Genomic DNA, 16,112 nt, shown 5'->3' with positions numbered 1-16,112 from the left:
TGCTATACTTTACTAGTAATTAGAAGGTACGCACTTGCCCCAGAGATTTATCACATGAGGCAAGTGCGTTTTTTGTGTAGGGGCAAATGGGTAAAAGAAGATGTGCGAAGGGATCAGGACAAGGTCGATCTACCGACGTGACATTCCATTGGCAGAAGAAAAGCGATTGGCAGGTTTTCGCACGATGGAGCAATGGGGATTCGGTTTGTCCGTAAAGAAGTTTTAGAATTAACCCAACAGTTCGTCCAATCAAACAACCTAAAATCTGAATTTAAAAATGGTAGACCAGGTAAAGACTGCTTCTTAAATTTTAAAAGAAAACATCGGCTGTCAATAAAGAAACCGGAAATAGTGAGTTTAGAAGGAAGAAGGCCATGTATCCCTTTGTTAAAGATTATTTTAGATTATTCGATGAAACCATTTAATCTCTGGGGCTTGCTGACAAACCTGAGAGAATCTACAATATAGATGAAATTGGATTTTTCAGTGACCCCTCTAAAACAAAAGCTGTTAGCAAGCAAGGAGCACCATGGTCAAGGAGCAAGGAGACTTGTCGCAAATTAAGGTTGCCAGCTGTTAAAAAAACGCGAGGTATCAAAGAAAAAGGATATTATAAAGATGTAATTTTATATTATATAAATATAATATAAAATGGATTTAGCGCGCAACAAAACTGGTTTGATAAATTAACACTATCGACGCATGCTTTAAAAATTCACACAACTGATACTAGCCATGTCAAACCAGTGGCGTTGCGCGCTAGCTCTCTTTTACTTTTTCCATGATACCTTGCGTTTTTAACAGCTGTCAACTCTAATTTGCGACCATTTGTTATTCTTATTTATGTCTAATCTAGATCTTAATAAATGCTGGTCTCGTTTCTTTGATCTTGATCATTGACTCTTTTCTAACAATTACGTAGTCTGTTATTGATTTTTGATTGAAAACTGGTTTTGTATACGTACATTTATGTATCTCTTTATGTCTAAAGAAACCATTACATATTCTTAACGTACTGGTAACATTGGTCAATTAGTCTCATTCTATTCCCATTTTCAGAAATTTTCACTATATGGGCCTACTATTTTGTTATTATCCTTTCTTTTAGTTCTTGCACCCATTAATATAGTTTTTTTTTGACTATTTACATTTTCTAGTGTTTTTTATTTCTTCTCAATTTCTTCTTTGATGTTTTTCTTCTGCTTTACTATAATATGTGGGGCATATACTCCTATTCCTATTGGGTTGACGAAATCAGGCGTATCAAGAAAAATTGGCAACAAAGAGCACAAAATCGCTAAGAATGGAGGAGTTTAAGGGAGTCCACCTATGTCCAGCAGTGGACGTGATAAATGAAGGCTGGATGATGATGATGATACTCCTATAAAGATTATTTCTGTTCCTTTTTTCATGTCCACTACAGAGTGATTAATTTTATAATAAAATCATTTTTATATCTAAATCTAAAGTAAAATTTCAACTTCCAAAATTTAATATTCACGCAATTGCTATTAATAGTTCTGTATCACCAATTTGATTTGATAATTCTGTCAATATTCCTGCATTAATTCTTTTAATATTTTGATAATAAATTACCAAGCAATAAAAAACTAACCCTAAACCATCCCAACCTAAATAAAATTCATTAAAAAAACCTCTTTGGTACTCGTCACCGTGTTGAGCTCTGGAAACACTGAAATTTCCACAGTCCAATTTTTACGTAGCCTTCAAGTGTAGACAACGTACGGTTACAGAATAAATAACAATCAGAATGCCCACTCTCAGATGCCGCCTTTGAAGATTGTCAGCACGCGATCGCCATATTTTAAACGGAACTCGGATTGAGAAATTTGTGACAAGCTACGACAGAACATTTTTTATACATCCTTGTCAAAATTTTCCACTTTTATTAAAGTTGTATACTCGAATCACAGAATAAATAACAATCAGAATGCCCACCATCAGATGCCGCCTTTGAAGTTTGTCAGCACGCGAATGTCATATTTTAAACGGAAACACAGACTCGAATCGAGAAATTTGTGACAAGCTACGACAAAACTGTTGTTTTAGAATTCAAATTTAAATTAATTAACAGGATAAAATACATGGGAGAAGAAGGAATAAACTGGCTACGGAAAATATATAAAGAGGCGTGGGAAAAACAAACAATCCCTAAAGACTGGCAGAACAATATCATCATGCCAATATACAAAAAAGGAGAACATGTAAACTGCGACAACTATAGAGCAATATGTCTGTCATCGGTATGCTTTAAAATATATACGAAAATAATAGAGAAGAGACTGAGACAAGAAGTAGAAATGGTATTGGAAGAAGAACAAACGGCATTTAGACCGGGAAGACAGACAAATGACAACATATATATCATTAGAAACCTAATCGAAAGAAGCATAGATACGGGGGAAGCATTCATAGACCTAAGAGCAGCATTTGACACGATAGAAAGACATATTATAGGGAAATGCTTGAGGAAAATAAACGTACCTAATGCATTGATAAAAATTATAGAAAGTACTTACAAAGAGGTAAAAGGAAGGGTACAAATAACAGGGGACAGATCGGAAGCATTTAATTGGAAGAGAGGTATTAAACAAGGAGATAGTCTCAGCCCTTTGCTATTCATAATAGTAATGAACGAATTGATAAGAATCACTAGAGTCAGAACCAATCAACTGCAGACAATAATAGGTTACCGCAGATTACAACCGGTAACAATAGAGTCCTTAATGTATGCAGACGACATAGTACTAATAGCAGATTCCGAGAATAAAATGCAGAAACTAATGGATATATGGATAGAACAAATAGAAGAACTAAAAATGGAGATAAACAAGGAAAAAAGTAAGATAATGATAATTAGCGGCAACGGAGATAAGGAAGATAAATCAAATAAAGATAAAATGTAAAAACTCAGAATTGGAAATAGTAACAACCTGGGAAGTATAATAACTAATGACGGAAAAATAGACTGGGAAATAACAAATAGAGCAAAGAAATCAAACAAGTTATATTATGCGTTAGCCCCAATAATGGGAAAAAGAGAACTTGCACGAGAAACAAGAATAAAAATATATAACACAATAGTGATACCGACTGTGCTCTATGCAAGTGAAAACTGGACAATTCTGGAAAAACATAAGAGCAGGATAAACGCAATGGAGATGAGACGTCTAAGAAGGATAGTTGGAAAGACAAAATGGGATAGATTAAGCAACGAGACTATTAGGAGAATGGCCAACCAGGAACCGATAATGAACAAAATAGCAGAGAGACAAATGAACTGGTATGGGCATCTGATGAGAATACAATCCAATAGAATAACAAGAAAAATTTATGAAGTAAAAAACATCGGAAAAAGAAAAAGAGGCAGACCAAGAAAAAAATGGATACAGCAAGTAGTAGAGACGGGAAAACTTAAACAAAAATCACTCGAGGAATTGAAAATAATGGCAGAAAACAGAAAAGAATGGAAGAGGTGGGTAAATGGAAATTAAAATAGCTAGCCCAAATCCGACATCCTGATAGGGTAAAAGGAAGGGGAGAAAGAAAGAAAGAAAGAATTAATTAACAGAATTTAAATTTTTAGAGATTAATAATTTAGTAAATTTCAAATAATTTAATCTTTTCTTCAACTAAAAGTACGAATAAAATATTGCATAGTATGTCTATGGTTGCCGTAAATAAATTAAACCGGGTTAATTTTTCTATGAACACCAGATAAAATGTCACTGAACAGCACTGGTTCCGTCTAAAACATGGCTGATTCCGTCTGCGCGAATGAGATGTGCGTACTTATCTTGACAAGCAGAGTGGGCATTCCTTACATATCTCTGGGGCATTCTGATTGTTTTATTATTCTGTGGTACGTTGTTCCGTCATATCTGCACGGTGTTAAACTGCACAGGCTAAACGTAGTGAGTAGCCGGGCCGTAAGAAACACGCACAGCAATATACCTAACTTTCGATCTGAATTACGATAGATATAATTAAGTAAGGTAAATTTTCATCACTGTCAAGGATTCTGAGCAGTGACAATAAAGTTAACATTAACTTGAATACTGTTAAGTACCTTACACAACAAATTGTTCATTTTTTCGGGAATTTTTCTTATTTTTTTGTTTCATTTTTAGCACTGTTAATATAATTCATTGTCTATAGATTATTATTTGATTGTCTAATTTATCTCTGTTAAATTTATTAGTAGGTCATTAGTGTACTTATATTATATCGTTTTTTTAATAATTATTTTTAACTAACGGGGATACCAGTAAATAAACAACTAAGTTGGCAAAACAGTTGTTAAGAAGCAATGATGAAAAGAAACTAAACAGTTCACAATTTTTATTATAACTTTATTTTCAGCATATAAAAAATGATACGTATCTACTTAATATTTTATTGCTTTAAAAATATAAAGCATACTTATTTATCTATTAACCAATAAACCTTAAGTCTAAAATAAATAGGGTTATATATTTACTTAACTCTTCTAATAATATATGTCAAATATCGATTTTAAGCTTTTTCGTCTTCTTCGTTTAACATGTTTGAAGAGATCGTATTGAATGTCGTCTTCAGCATTCTCGCCCATATCGTACTTACTGGGATTTCTGGTGAGGGTCGCCAAGGCTTCTACAAGAGCAGATCGATTCGGTGTTCCTTTGAAACTACCGTGGTTGCGTCCGAATACGTCGTCGTACAAGTTGTGCACCGAAAACTTATCGGATACCTTGGGAAGGTTCAAACTGCCGGTTCGATATCTCACTGTTGGACTTATATTTTCGAAATGGTTACTAGTGCTTGGGAGTTTGACTTTTGCGGTTTGAGATTGCTTCTCCAAGTTTTTAAAGTACTTGATGGTTTGCTTAAAGTGACCGTTACTTAATTTGTCCGACTCTTCGGTTTCCTTTGTAGTGGTGCGGATATGAAAACTTTTTGCTTTTCTGATTTGGGTTGACTTAGGTAACTTCTTTTCTTGAGTAGGTAATTGTACAACTGAAACAGTGAGATTATTTTAATATACTATCAGGTAAACCGAAATATTTATAATTAAGATTTAGATTTGAGAGTTCGGCCCTGATAGCGATAAAGTCTACCACGTTATCAGCTGCCCCGGAATATAGTCATTTTAAATGGTAAAAACAAATTATAATTTAATATTTTATACCTCTACTACAAATTTAAGTGCATTAGTTAGTGCTGACAATATTATCTCAAGTGAGTAGCACTTCTTTTCGTATTATTTTTGTAACAATAACGAAATAACCTTTAAATAATACCTACGTAAAAGATAACAAAAATTCCAGTTGGGTCTTGACCAGTTTTTTGGACCGGCCACAGGACCGGCTCAACTTCTGATCAAGAAAATTATTAAAATGACTTTATACAACAATAATACTACTCACAACTCCACTAAATACAGTTACTCAGATGTCGTAAATTATTTTAAACATCCAACAAAACAACAAGCAATAGTGATTTCCAGCATTCAAGGTACAAAAATCCATGATTACATCGTAGCTGTTGGATTACTAGTGGGTCCATTTAATGTACTTTTTGCCTCCAGAATTGCTAACAATAGGATATGCATATACCTCTCTTCAAAAAACACTGTTGATGCTCTTCTACATTCTTATAAATATATCGAAATAAATGGATGTCAAGTCGAAGTAAGACGATTAATTTCTCCAGCCCAGAGACTTCTTTTATCTAATGCATGTCCTACAATCCCGAACGAAATAATTGAACAAGAATTACAAAAACTTGGTATTCACACTGTATCCAAAATGACTTTTCCTCGAGTAGGTATGTCTGAAAGTGAGTACAGTCATGTTCTGAGCTTTAGAAGGCAATCATTCATTACACCCTTGGAAAATATGTCTATTCCTGACTCTTTTACCATAACTCATGATAATACTTCCTACCGGGTATTTCTCTTCATAGACGAATTCAGTTGCTCTAAATGTAAAACCATTGGTCATCAAGAATCAGAATGCGCTCACATTTTAAACCAAACTAATTCAACTACCCTTTTAGATTCAACTCAAACCACATCCTCGTTATCTAAACCTCATGAACCTAATGATACCCCTTCAACTCCCCTATCAGACTCAACTCAAACAACATCGTCATTATCTAAACCTAATGAACCTAATGATAAAATATATCAATCTACGGAAACCGACCTCATCCAAAACATATCTAAAAATAATCTAAACACTTCGTCTTCTTCTTCCAAAACAACATCACCAGCTATAAATAACACTGAAAATACTACGGAAATCGACCTCATCCAAAACATGTCTAAAGATAATCCAAACACTTCGTCCTCTTCTTCCAAAACAACAGCACCAGCTGTAAATAACACTGAAAATAATACGACACAAGAAACACCAATAACCTTAAATAATGCAGTCAATTCTAAACAGATAAAAAGACATAATATATCATCTCCTGAAATTAACGGAGAAAACCCAAAAACCGACTCTTCCGTTTTTAATACCCCTAAACAATATAAACCAAAAAAGAAACTCAAAACCTCTTCCAAAACTCCCCGCGAAGATGTCATTCACTCCCTAGAATCCATCAAAGACAAAATCGAAAATAGATCACCTCCATTTATACGAAATTTCAATGAAATATGTGATTTTATGGAAAATGTTTTAAACTCTCATAACCCTGAATTAACTTTTAAAGATTACTCCAATGAACCAGAGGAACTAATTCAGATCCTTAATTTTATTTATTGTTACACACAAAATTCTAGGTTAAGAAAGAATATCACCCGACTAGAGAAAAAAATAAACTCTAACCCTTCTTCAGCTGACGAAACTGACGAATCATCACTAGTTGAGGGATAATCAAGGGATGATTTTCATTAAACACTTGTAATCCGAAGTTATATCTCAATATCCTAATTATCTACAAATTTTCAGTGATGCATCTAAAGCTCATGACGGACACGCTGCTGCATACTACTGTAAATACACTACTTACACTATATCCATACCTACAAACTGCTGCATCCTCACAGGCGAGACCACAGCCATTTTGGAAGCATTAATTTTCTTCAAAACGCGTAGTGAGAATAAATGTATATAAACAAATATACCCTACAAATCCAATATTTCAGGCTATAAAAAATGAGATAAATATAATTCAATCAACTCAAAAAGAAGTAGCATTTATCTGGGTACCGTCGCATGTATGAATAGCTGGAAATGGACAATCTAGAAAACACAAGTCGAATAAACTCACAATACACAACCAAATCAAAAAATCACCCATACTCCGATCTTAAAAACCTAATTAAAGACCACTGTATGAACATATGGCAAGACTACTGGAAAGATTCAGGAACCAAACTATATGAGATTTATCCCCTTGTGAAGACCATCTCGAATAATCCATCCAATAGAAGGGACCAAGTAATAACTAACCGACTAAGAATTGGATACACTGCACTGACCCATAAATTCCTAATCAACAAAGAATCTTCTCCAACCTGCAGAAACTCTTCTCTCCCATTGACGGTGAAGCATATTCTGATTGACTGCCAGTACCACGAAGAAACAAGAAGAAAATATGGAATCTCAGATGACATCAAAACCACTTTAATCATAAACACTGACAATGTAATAAATTATTTAAAAGATTTACGTTTATATACATTTATTTAATGTAAATAAAATGAACTCTTGTGTACGTTACTCCACTAATAACCCTGCGTGGTTGATGTGGATTATATGTTTTTTCTAAATAAAAAAAAAAGATTTAGATTTCGAGATCGGCCAGAAGCCAGAATTTCAAACGTTAATAATTAAGAAATTTTGAGGCTTAAAAAGAAAACTTTACCGTGAAGTAAAAACTTATAATGTAATTGGTATAGGTGTTTAATAAAACATTAAAATTTAAAAATCCAGACGGATTACAATACTTCAAAACATTTTCATCAGACCATCATTAGTGAACTTTAGAGCCACTTGCTTAATAAATCCATCACAAAACAATAAAGCTATTGAAATTACAGTTTAAATGTTATAAAGTAAAGCGACACAATGTCGATGGTGATAAATTTACTTAAAGGGAACGTCAAGGTCCCCACTCGAAACGAAACCCTCTGGTGAATTATGCAGAAGACACCAGCGAACACTAAATACAATTAAACTTTGACCTAAGTCAGAATGATGTTGATCCACTAAGGCGCCTGTTATACAAGCGCTGTACCATGACGTTATTAGCTCTTGTATAACAGGGTCCTAACTTTACAGGAACTAATGATACAATTCAGACACTAACAAATAACAAAACCCATATCACAAAATTTGTAGAATTCTACAAATAGGGGGATTCCCATTTAACCAATCACACCCATAATATTACAGCGAGAGTATGATAAGAAGAGAAAATATACAAAGAGTTAAATCATTTGGTCACTACACAAAACAATTTGCATGTGTATACATGCCTCAGCATATTTATTATTTAAAGAAATTCTGGGTGAATATTAAAGTGGATTTTGACATGAACTGTTAAAAATCGACTGGATATTTGTATTACCTACAACATCCTTAAAAAACAAGTGAATTTGTTATCGACACATTTTATCTGTTCATGAATTTCAAGGCAGAGTCTGATAGCGTCATACATAATGTTAAATTGATAAATATTGGTAAGGATGATGATGATGATGATGTCAAAAATCAGATGTAAATAAAAAATCCAGGACTTTTCTTTTAAGAGTTATCGAACTGACAATGCAACATAAAGAGTTTGAACAAGTTCAAGTAATATTATTCTGAAGCTATTTTCTTGTGGCATTTTAAAGTAATTACTATTTAAATGGAAATAAGCCACAATTAAAGGTTAAAGTACGTTTATTGACGTTTCAATTTCCACTTCGGAAATCGTTCTCAAAATACAAACATTAGTAAATTAAACAAATTTTTAATTTTTTTGTTACTTAGTAAAAAATTCTTCTAATAATTTAATTTTATCTGACTCATTTATATTGACAATTCAGACATACATTATACATTTTAAAGTAGACTACTTTAAAACGATATTGCCAATATTGTTGAGTTGCGCTCCTGGGACGACTTTACTTATAAGATAGTTCATTCGATTACATGAAATCAACTTTAACTTAAAAATATCCATCAGAAAAGATCATAGCATGTAATTCGTCTTTAAAAAGACAAATACGTGCCATGATGACTGTAAAATTCTCCTGTTAGTGATTCTATAGTAAATTATGAGGGAAAAACCAGGAAAAAATCTCATAATACTATCCCGACATGGTAAGTATTTGGTCGTGCATTTAGTTTACCTTTAATAAACACCAAATTCTGATTTTATATGTTTGTTATTTAAAAAAAACATAAATGTTACTGACTCTATATGTTACTGACTTATTAATAATGGTATTTTGCTTTTAATAACTTCCTCTTTCAATATGGGTAACCAGATCCTACTACATTCTGCCGAGGAATTTGCGACACAATTGGTCTCATTTAGCATAATTAGAGCCGCTTCTTTGATTTTTCTCTTTTTACCATCCGTTTCTTTTAGGACTATATTTGAATCATTCCATTGAACCCTATGTTCGTTATCCCATGCGTATTTACATATTTGAGATCTATCAAATTCTCTATTTTTAATATAAGATTGATGTTTACTTATTCTAACATTTAATGGCCTTGGTGTTTCACCTAAATAAAACTGATCGAATTCACAAGGTATTTTATAAACGCAATTCTTTGTCATTTCTTGTTCATTGTTAGGTTTGGTTTTGGACAAAATAGATCTCAACGTGTTTGTTGTTTTGAATGTTGTTGAAATGTTGAATTTATTTCCTATTCTCTTAAGTTTTTCTGATAATCCTTTTATGTATGGTATTGTTATTTTTAATTTTTCCAGGAGCGCAACTCAACAATATTGGCAAGATCATTTTAAAGTCGTCTACTTTAAAATGTATGTCTGAATTGTCAATATAAATGAGTCAGATAAAATTAAATTATTAGAAGAATCTTTCACTAAGTAACAAAAAAACAAAAATTTGTTTAATTTACTAATGCTTGTATTTTCAGAACGATTTCCGACGTGGAAATTGAAACGTCAATAAACGTACTTTAACCTTTAATTGTGGCTTATTCCCATTTAAATAGTAATTAAGTTCAAGTAATAGTTCAAGTAGTAAGAAATCGAATTATTCATCAAGTTGTTATATTGATTGTTACCTCAATCGAGAAGTCACTTAGGAGGAGGATACTTACCACTATTATATCTCTTGATTTTTTCTGATATTGGTGAAAATGTAACAGTTTCTTTTACTTTCTCCTGAGAAACATCTTTTACATCTGGATTATATACAATTTTCTTCATTTGTTTAATTTTTTCTTTATTATTCTTTTCGTGTTCGTAGGCTTGCTTTAATAACAATTTCTTCCTTTCTTCTATCGATAAGACAGTGCATTTGTTTAAGGAGTCATCAACTGATTGGTATTTTTTGCTGTGTTGGTAAGCAAGACTTTCAGTCATAGATAAAATATCATCGGCTGACTTTCCCAACATATTTCCACTAGAAGTAACGTTTTCTTTAAAAGGCCCTTTCGCGCTAATACTTTCATCTGGTTTTTTCCATATCAGCTTGCTCCTTTCCAGCTCACTAAGAGTCTTTTTCACTTTATTTGGAGACAATGATTTATTACTGATCGAACTGGAGCTTCTCGAAGAAACATTTTCCCAAAAGAACTTTTTGTCTTTGACTGAGCTCATGGGAGACCACTCCGATTCGATGGACAGATTCGGCATGCTGACTGTACTGCACAGGGACCATTCTTCGTTGGGCGAGGCGACGGAATCATTCAGGGAATTTAGGATAGTGAGATCCTCAATTTTGAATTTTTTAATACTGGATCCTAAACTACTTTCGTTATCCGAAAATGAGGAATTCTTCGAGTTGGACTCACTTCCCAAGGAAGGCTGGGCAAAAATCTGAAAAATAAAAAAGTTTGAGTATGTCTGGTTTGTGATGAAAAACGTATATAAATTGTGAAGTATTAAAAAGTACGCTATTGTAGAGCGTTGAAAACACTGTTTTAAACCGGTTGTACTGCAGACAGTTGCCTTATTGTATGTGCATATTCCATTCCTTTATGATACCCATTCCAGGTACCATAGAGAGTTCCATTCTGGAACTATGAACTGACTTATATAGGCCTAGTGGATGGGCACTGTATGGTTTTGCATTAGTACTATATTTTATCATCATGTTTTGTAGTCCACTTTTTTGGATTCTTTTCCAATGTTGTTAAAAAGCTAGGACTAGTGTTGGCTCATTCAGCATTCATTATAATGATATCTATCTTCTGCAATGATATCATCAATCTGAAGTTACTACAGAAGATGTTAAAATGTTACAATGTAATATTCTTGTACTGCACCGAAATCTGAACTCAAATATAAAACTTCACTATAAATCCACTGGAGGTCCTAGATATGAATTGACGTAACAATGCTGCGGATACCATGGGTGGATAAACGATTAAACGAGGAAGTTTCAACATCAGGAACACCGGACGAAGTACATAAAAAAGGTGTTAGAGCCCGAATTAGCCATTAACTTTTAATTTTCTTATTTTGTTTTTTATTAACGGCCATATGTCTCATCTATAATATATGTGGTGATCGATTTACTTATCGTAACCGTCGATATTGTTTTGAATTTCTGCTTTTTGTGTATTTTTTTCTGCATCTAATTAGTTCGAGAGCGGGTTGGTGTTTTTGATTTTTGTATCTTTATTTATAGGTCAATCTTCTTAGCCCCTCTTTACAGTTGCATATATATTTTCTTCATCTCCTCCACTCTGCGGGACATTGATATAGGAAGCAACCTGTACTAATTTGTTTATTAGGATATTATTTCTTATTACATTTAGGTGCATTATACAATATTCTTGGATATTACTGTGTCAGCTCCAGACCATCGCCTCATTGTAACAGTTGGACTATTTGGGAGTTATCATCAAGTGCTTTTTGTATGTGAACAATTGTTGTTAAGTTCATTGTTGCTTTTAGTAGTCGAATGTAGTTTGAGGTGGTCGAAGCTATGTAAGATGTTACATAAATGGTTGTATTAATTAAGTCGGAAAATGTATCGTTGAAACGAAGTGGATGTCTTGGGTACCCAACTTCAAAGAATTGAGAATAGTTTAACTTCTCATCTTACCAAGTTTTCTTTAAATATTACCTTCAATTACCTTCAAAATATATTACCTTCGAAAGCTACAATTACAATTTTTTCGCGATATATTCGGTTCTATGCATGCGTTTAATGTTAAAATAGGTGAGGGAGATTTAACTTTTTCCGATAAACATGCAATATCAAACTAAGTACAAATATCTCAAATTAAATCCTTGGTTTCTAATAAATGATCCGTCACATATTTGTTATTTATCTTCAAATAATTATTTTACACCAATTTCTTTTGATTTTATATATTTTTTAAATTCATGTTTTATTTTAACATATTTCTTCTAAAAATAGTTGGCGTTCAACTTTTCTACTAACTAAACACTCTCTTTAATCTCCACTCTTTAATTTAAATCTTCAATTATTTCAGTTACTTTTTGTATACCTTCGTATACTGTAACATTTTCGTTTCACCCCGTATATCATACCCACGAACTTGCTCTCCAACCAAAACACGAGTAGCCGTTAGCAAACGTTTCAATTTTTTGCTTACCCTATATCTAAGCCCAGTAATTGTTCAGTCTCCAATTCTATAAGCAAATAATATTGTTACAATACTAACAATTGTCATCTAGTTACAAAACTTATTTGTATGTTGGTACTTCCGGTCAGTGGCGCACCCAAAATTTGTCTCAGGGGGAGATTTGAAATTTTTTACGCTACCGCCATTTTGAGTCCCTAAAATTTGGGTTTTAGTTTAATTTAAAGTACTAAAGATAGCAGTGCCAAAGATTCAGGTATCTATTATCCTGCCTATCAACTAAAACCACCCTCTCTTACTTGGTGCGCAGTTGACTGTCGCACGTACCGTACTCCGAAAGTGGGGTGGCCGCTGTAAGGTTGACAATACTTTTGGAACACTCCCTTCTCTTATCTAGATCTTATCTATTGTTCTGAAGCTATTTTCTTGTGGCATTTTAAAGTAATTACTATTTTAATGGGAATAAGCCACAATTGAAGGTTAAAATAAGTTTATTGACGTTTGACATTAATCCAACTTGTAAATACAATACATTTTGGAGACGGCTATCGTCTCTTCTTTCTATTCTGTCAATGACCGTTTCTGTAGCATTCATGTTATTTCTTATAGATTGGTTGGTCTTCCTTTCGTACCTTAATGTTCTAGCACTCCTTTTCAAATAATCCATTTCAACTGCCAACAATCTTCTTTTCAGGCCTGCATTAATTGTCCATACTTCAGAGCCATAACAAAGAACTGATTCAACCATGGATTGCCCTATTCTTTTTTTATTCCTTTTGGAAATGTTGTGATCCCACCATAAGGAGTTCAGACAACCTACAATTTTACGTCCCTGATTAATTCGGTGTTTAATTTGGGTTTCTCCCAAGCAGTTGTTAGCAATAAGTGCACCTAAATATTTAAATTTTTCCACTTGTTTGATTTCCACGTCCTTGTCTATCAACACTTCAAACCTTGCATCTGAATGGATAACTAAATATTCCGTTTTCTTCATGCTGACTTGTAACCCGCATTTTACATATTCTCTGTATAGACGCTTTATCACAAATTCTAGATCATAAGAATCTTGAGCTAGGACGACTTGGTCATCCGCAAAGTTCAGGGAGAACAGTACGTCATTTCCTATGGGAATTCCCTGGCAGTGGGTTTTCCAATTTTGGAGGACTGCCTCAATATATAAATTAAACAGTAATAGTGACATACTGCATCCTTGTTTCAGTCCTTTAGTTACTTTTACTGGCTCTGATAGTCTATTTTCGATTTTTAGGTAAGTAGTGTTATCCCTGTGTACTTCTGTGATTATTCCTAAAAGGTGTGGACTAATGTCGAGTTGTTGTAAAGCTTACCACAATTTAAGTCTTGGAACTGTATCATACGCCTTTTTTGTGTCGATGAAGGCTAGATGTACTTCGGTACGAACCGCTATTATTTTTTCTATTAATTGTTAGAGTATAAACAAGTTATCAGTGCAAGATCAAAGACCAAAGATTCAAACATCAATAACCTTATTTTAACCTTCAATTGTGGCTTATTCCCATTAAAATAGTAATTAGATCTTATCTCTGTCGTTGGCCCGGTTGGTGTTTCTCTTCTTCTTCTTTCCTTTTAATGACTGCTCGGATGTAATTGTGAACACTATTCCATCCCTCCGTACTTCCCGTCATCTTCACGATCATCTCTCTTACAGTCACAGGGTACATACTTATTTCTTTATACATTCTGTTTCTCTCCACTGTACATCTATTACACTCCAGCTTTGTGTGAGTAACAATGTCGGAATATTCGCAATATAGGCATTTATCTGTATCGGTTTTTCTGAACCTATGAAGATACGCCCTAAAACAGACAATATATCCAGTCCCTTAGGCTCGGGATCAGCATCTTGGTCTACTGGGCAACATCTTCCTTATTGTTCCACTCTTCTTGCCATCTTTCCATTAATCTTTCTATTTCTTCTTTTTTTTATATAGCTGTTGTCAAATGCTCTCTCCTCTCATAGAGATGTCTCTTTTCTACTGCTAACTCATGCAGAGGAACACAACCCGTGTTCGAACAACAGACTCGTTCTGTCTACTTTTGTCATAAGCCTAATATTAGGTATCTATATCTAAATTTAATGAAAAATATTATTAATTATTGTGTATTAATTATGTATTTATATAATAATTATTGTGTTCTGCATATTTAAAGTGGTAATTTAATTACTCAATTATCGTTTTGGATTTTTTGTATTGTGTGTGAAAGACAAGTTACAGTTTCCTAGTATTCTTTATATACTTTTTACTTTATATGCCCTGGGGGGGGTTTAACCCCTAACCCCCCCCCTGTGTGCGACAGAGCTTCCGGTCGTCAGTGTTAAATATCAAATCAAACGAAAGGGTGAAAACCAGTTATGGAATAAAATTATTTCTGTCCTTGTTTTAAAAAATTATAAAAAACGCTGAGACCTGTCAATTTTTATATATAAATGTAAAGACGCACGCCTAGCATGGTCCGCAAGCTTTATTTTTATTTGAACACCCTGTATAAGTTCCTTAACAATCTGATCTCAACGAACTTTATGATGTAGGTTCTATTATGATTAATACAGGGTGAAATTTTGAAATTAGACAGTGAGAAAACCACTTATGAAATAAAATTGTTTGTGTCCGTATTTTAGAAAATAATAAAAAACACTGGTACACGTTAACCCAACTTTTAAATTTAAATGTGCACTTTTTAAATATAAATTTAAATATATAGGGTGATTCACGCAAATCTAGCATAGTTCATCATCTTTATTTTTAATGGAACACCCTGTATATTTTTATATTTTTGAAAGCTCCTTAACAGCCTGATCTTAACAAACTATATTATGCAGGGTCTATTATGAATACTATAAGGTGAAATTTTGAAATTATGTATAATTTTTGTCAAGAAATCAAATACAAAACCAAATATATTGATACTTAGTTTGGAAAATTGATTTTTGTATCGAGTTAATTAAAAAACTTACCATTATTTAAAGTGTGATACATTATTAATTTCAAATTTTTATTTATTTAAGGTCTTAACGAAAATTATACAAAATTATTCATAATAGACCCTACATAATATACATTTATGTTTAAAAAGCGTACATTTGAATTTAAAAGTTGACGTGTCCCAGTGTTTTTTATAATTGTCTAAAATAAGGACACAAACAATTTTATTCCGTAAATGATTTCCACACTTTATAATTTCAAAATTTCACCCTGTATTATTCATAATAGACCCTACATGATATATTTCGCTGTGGTCAGGGTAGCTTGTAAAAATAGAACAATATACAGAGTGTTCCATTAAAAATAAAGCTTAAGCATTTTCTGTAGGCAACAT

At 33.1% G+C, this 16,112-nt stretch overlaps 1 protein-coding gene across 2 annotated transcripts in view; it reads right to left on the bottom strand.

Annotated features, from left to right (window-relative positions):
- Positions 1-4,347: 4,347 nt before the first annotated feature.
- Positions 4,348-16,112, bottom strand: part of LOC140439283 (uncharacterized) — a 73,814-nt gene continuing 62,049 nt past the window's right edge. For both annotated transcript variants that reach the window (XM_072529099.1, XM_072529100.1), the window contains exons 6-7: positions 10,296-11,016; positions 4,348-5,016 (exon numbers count right to left, since the gene is read on the bottom strand). In XM_072529099.1, the coding sequence (XP_072385200.1) occupies positions 4,511-5,016; positions 10,296-11,016 (1,227 nt within the window). In that variant the 3' untranslated portion in view covers positions 4,348-4,510. The remainder of the gene's footprint in view (positions 5,017-10,295; positions 11,017-16,112) is intronic.

The sequence above is a fragment of the Diabrotica undecimpunctata genome, chromosome 4, assembly GCF_040954645.1.
Source record: "Diabrotica undecimpunctata isolate CICGRU chromosome 4, icDiaUnde3, whole genome shotgun sequence".
NCBI classification, from domain to species: Eukaryota; Metazoa; Arthropoda; class Insecta; order Coleoptera; family Chrysomelidae; genus Diabrotica; species Diabrotica undecimpunctata.
Note: the sequence above shows the minus strand (reverse complement) of the source record. Positions and strands in the feature narration are given on the sequence as shown.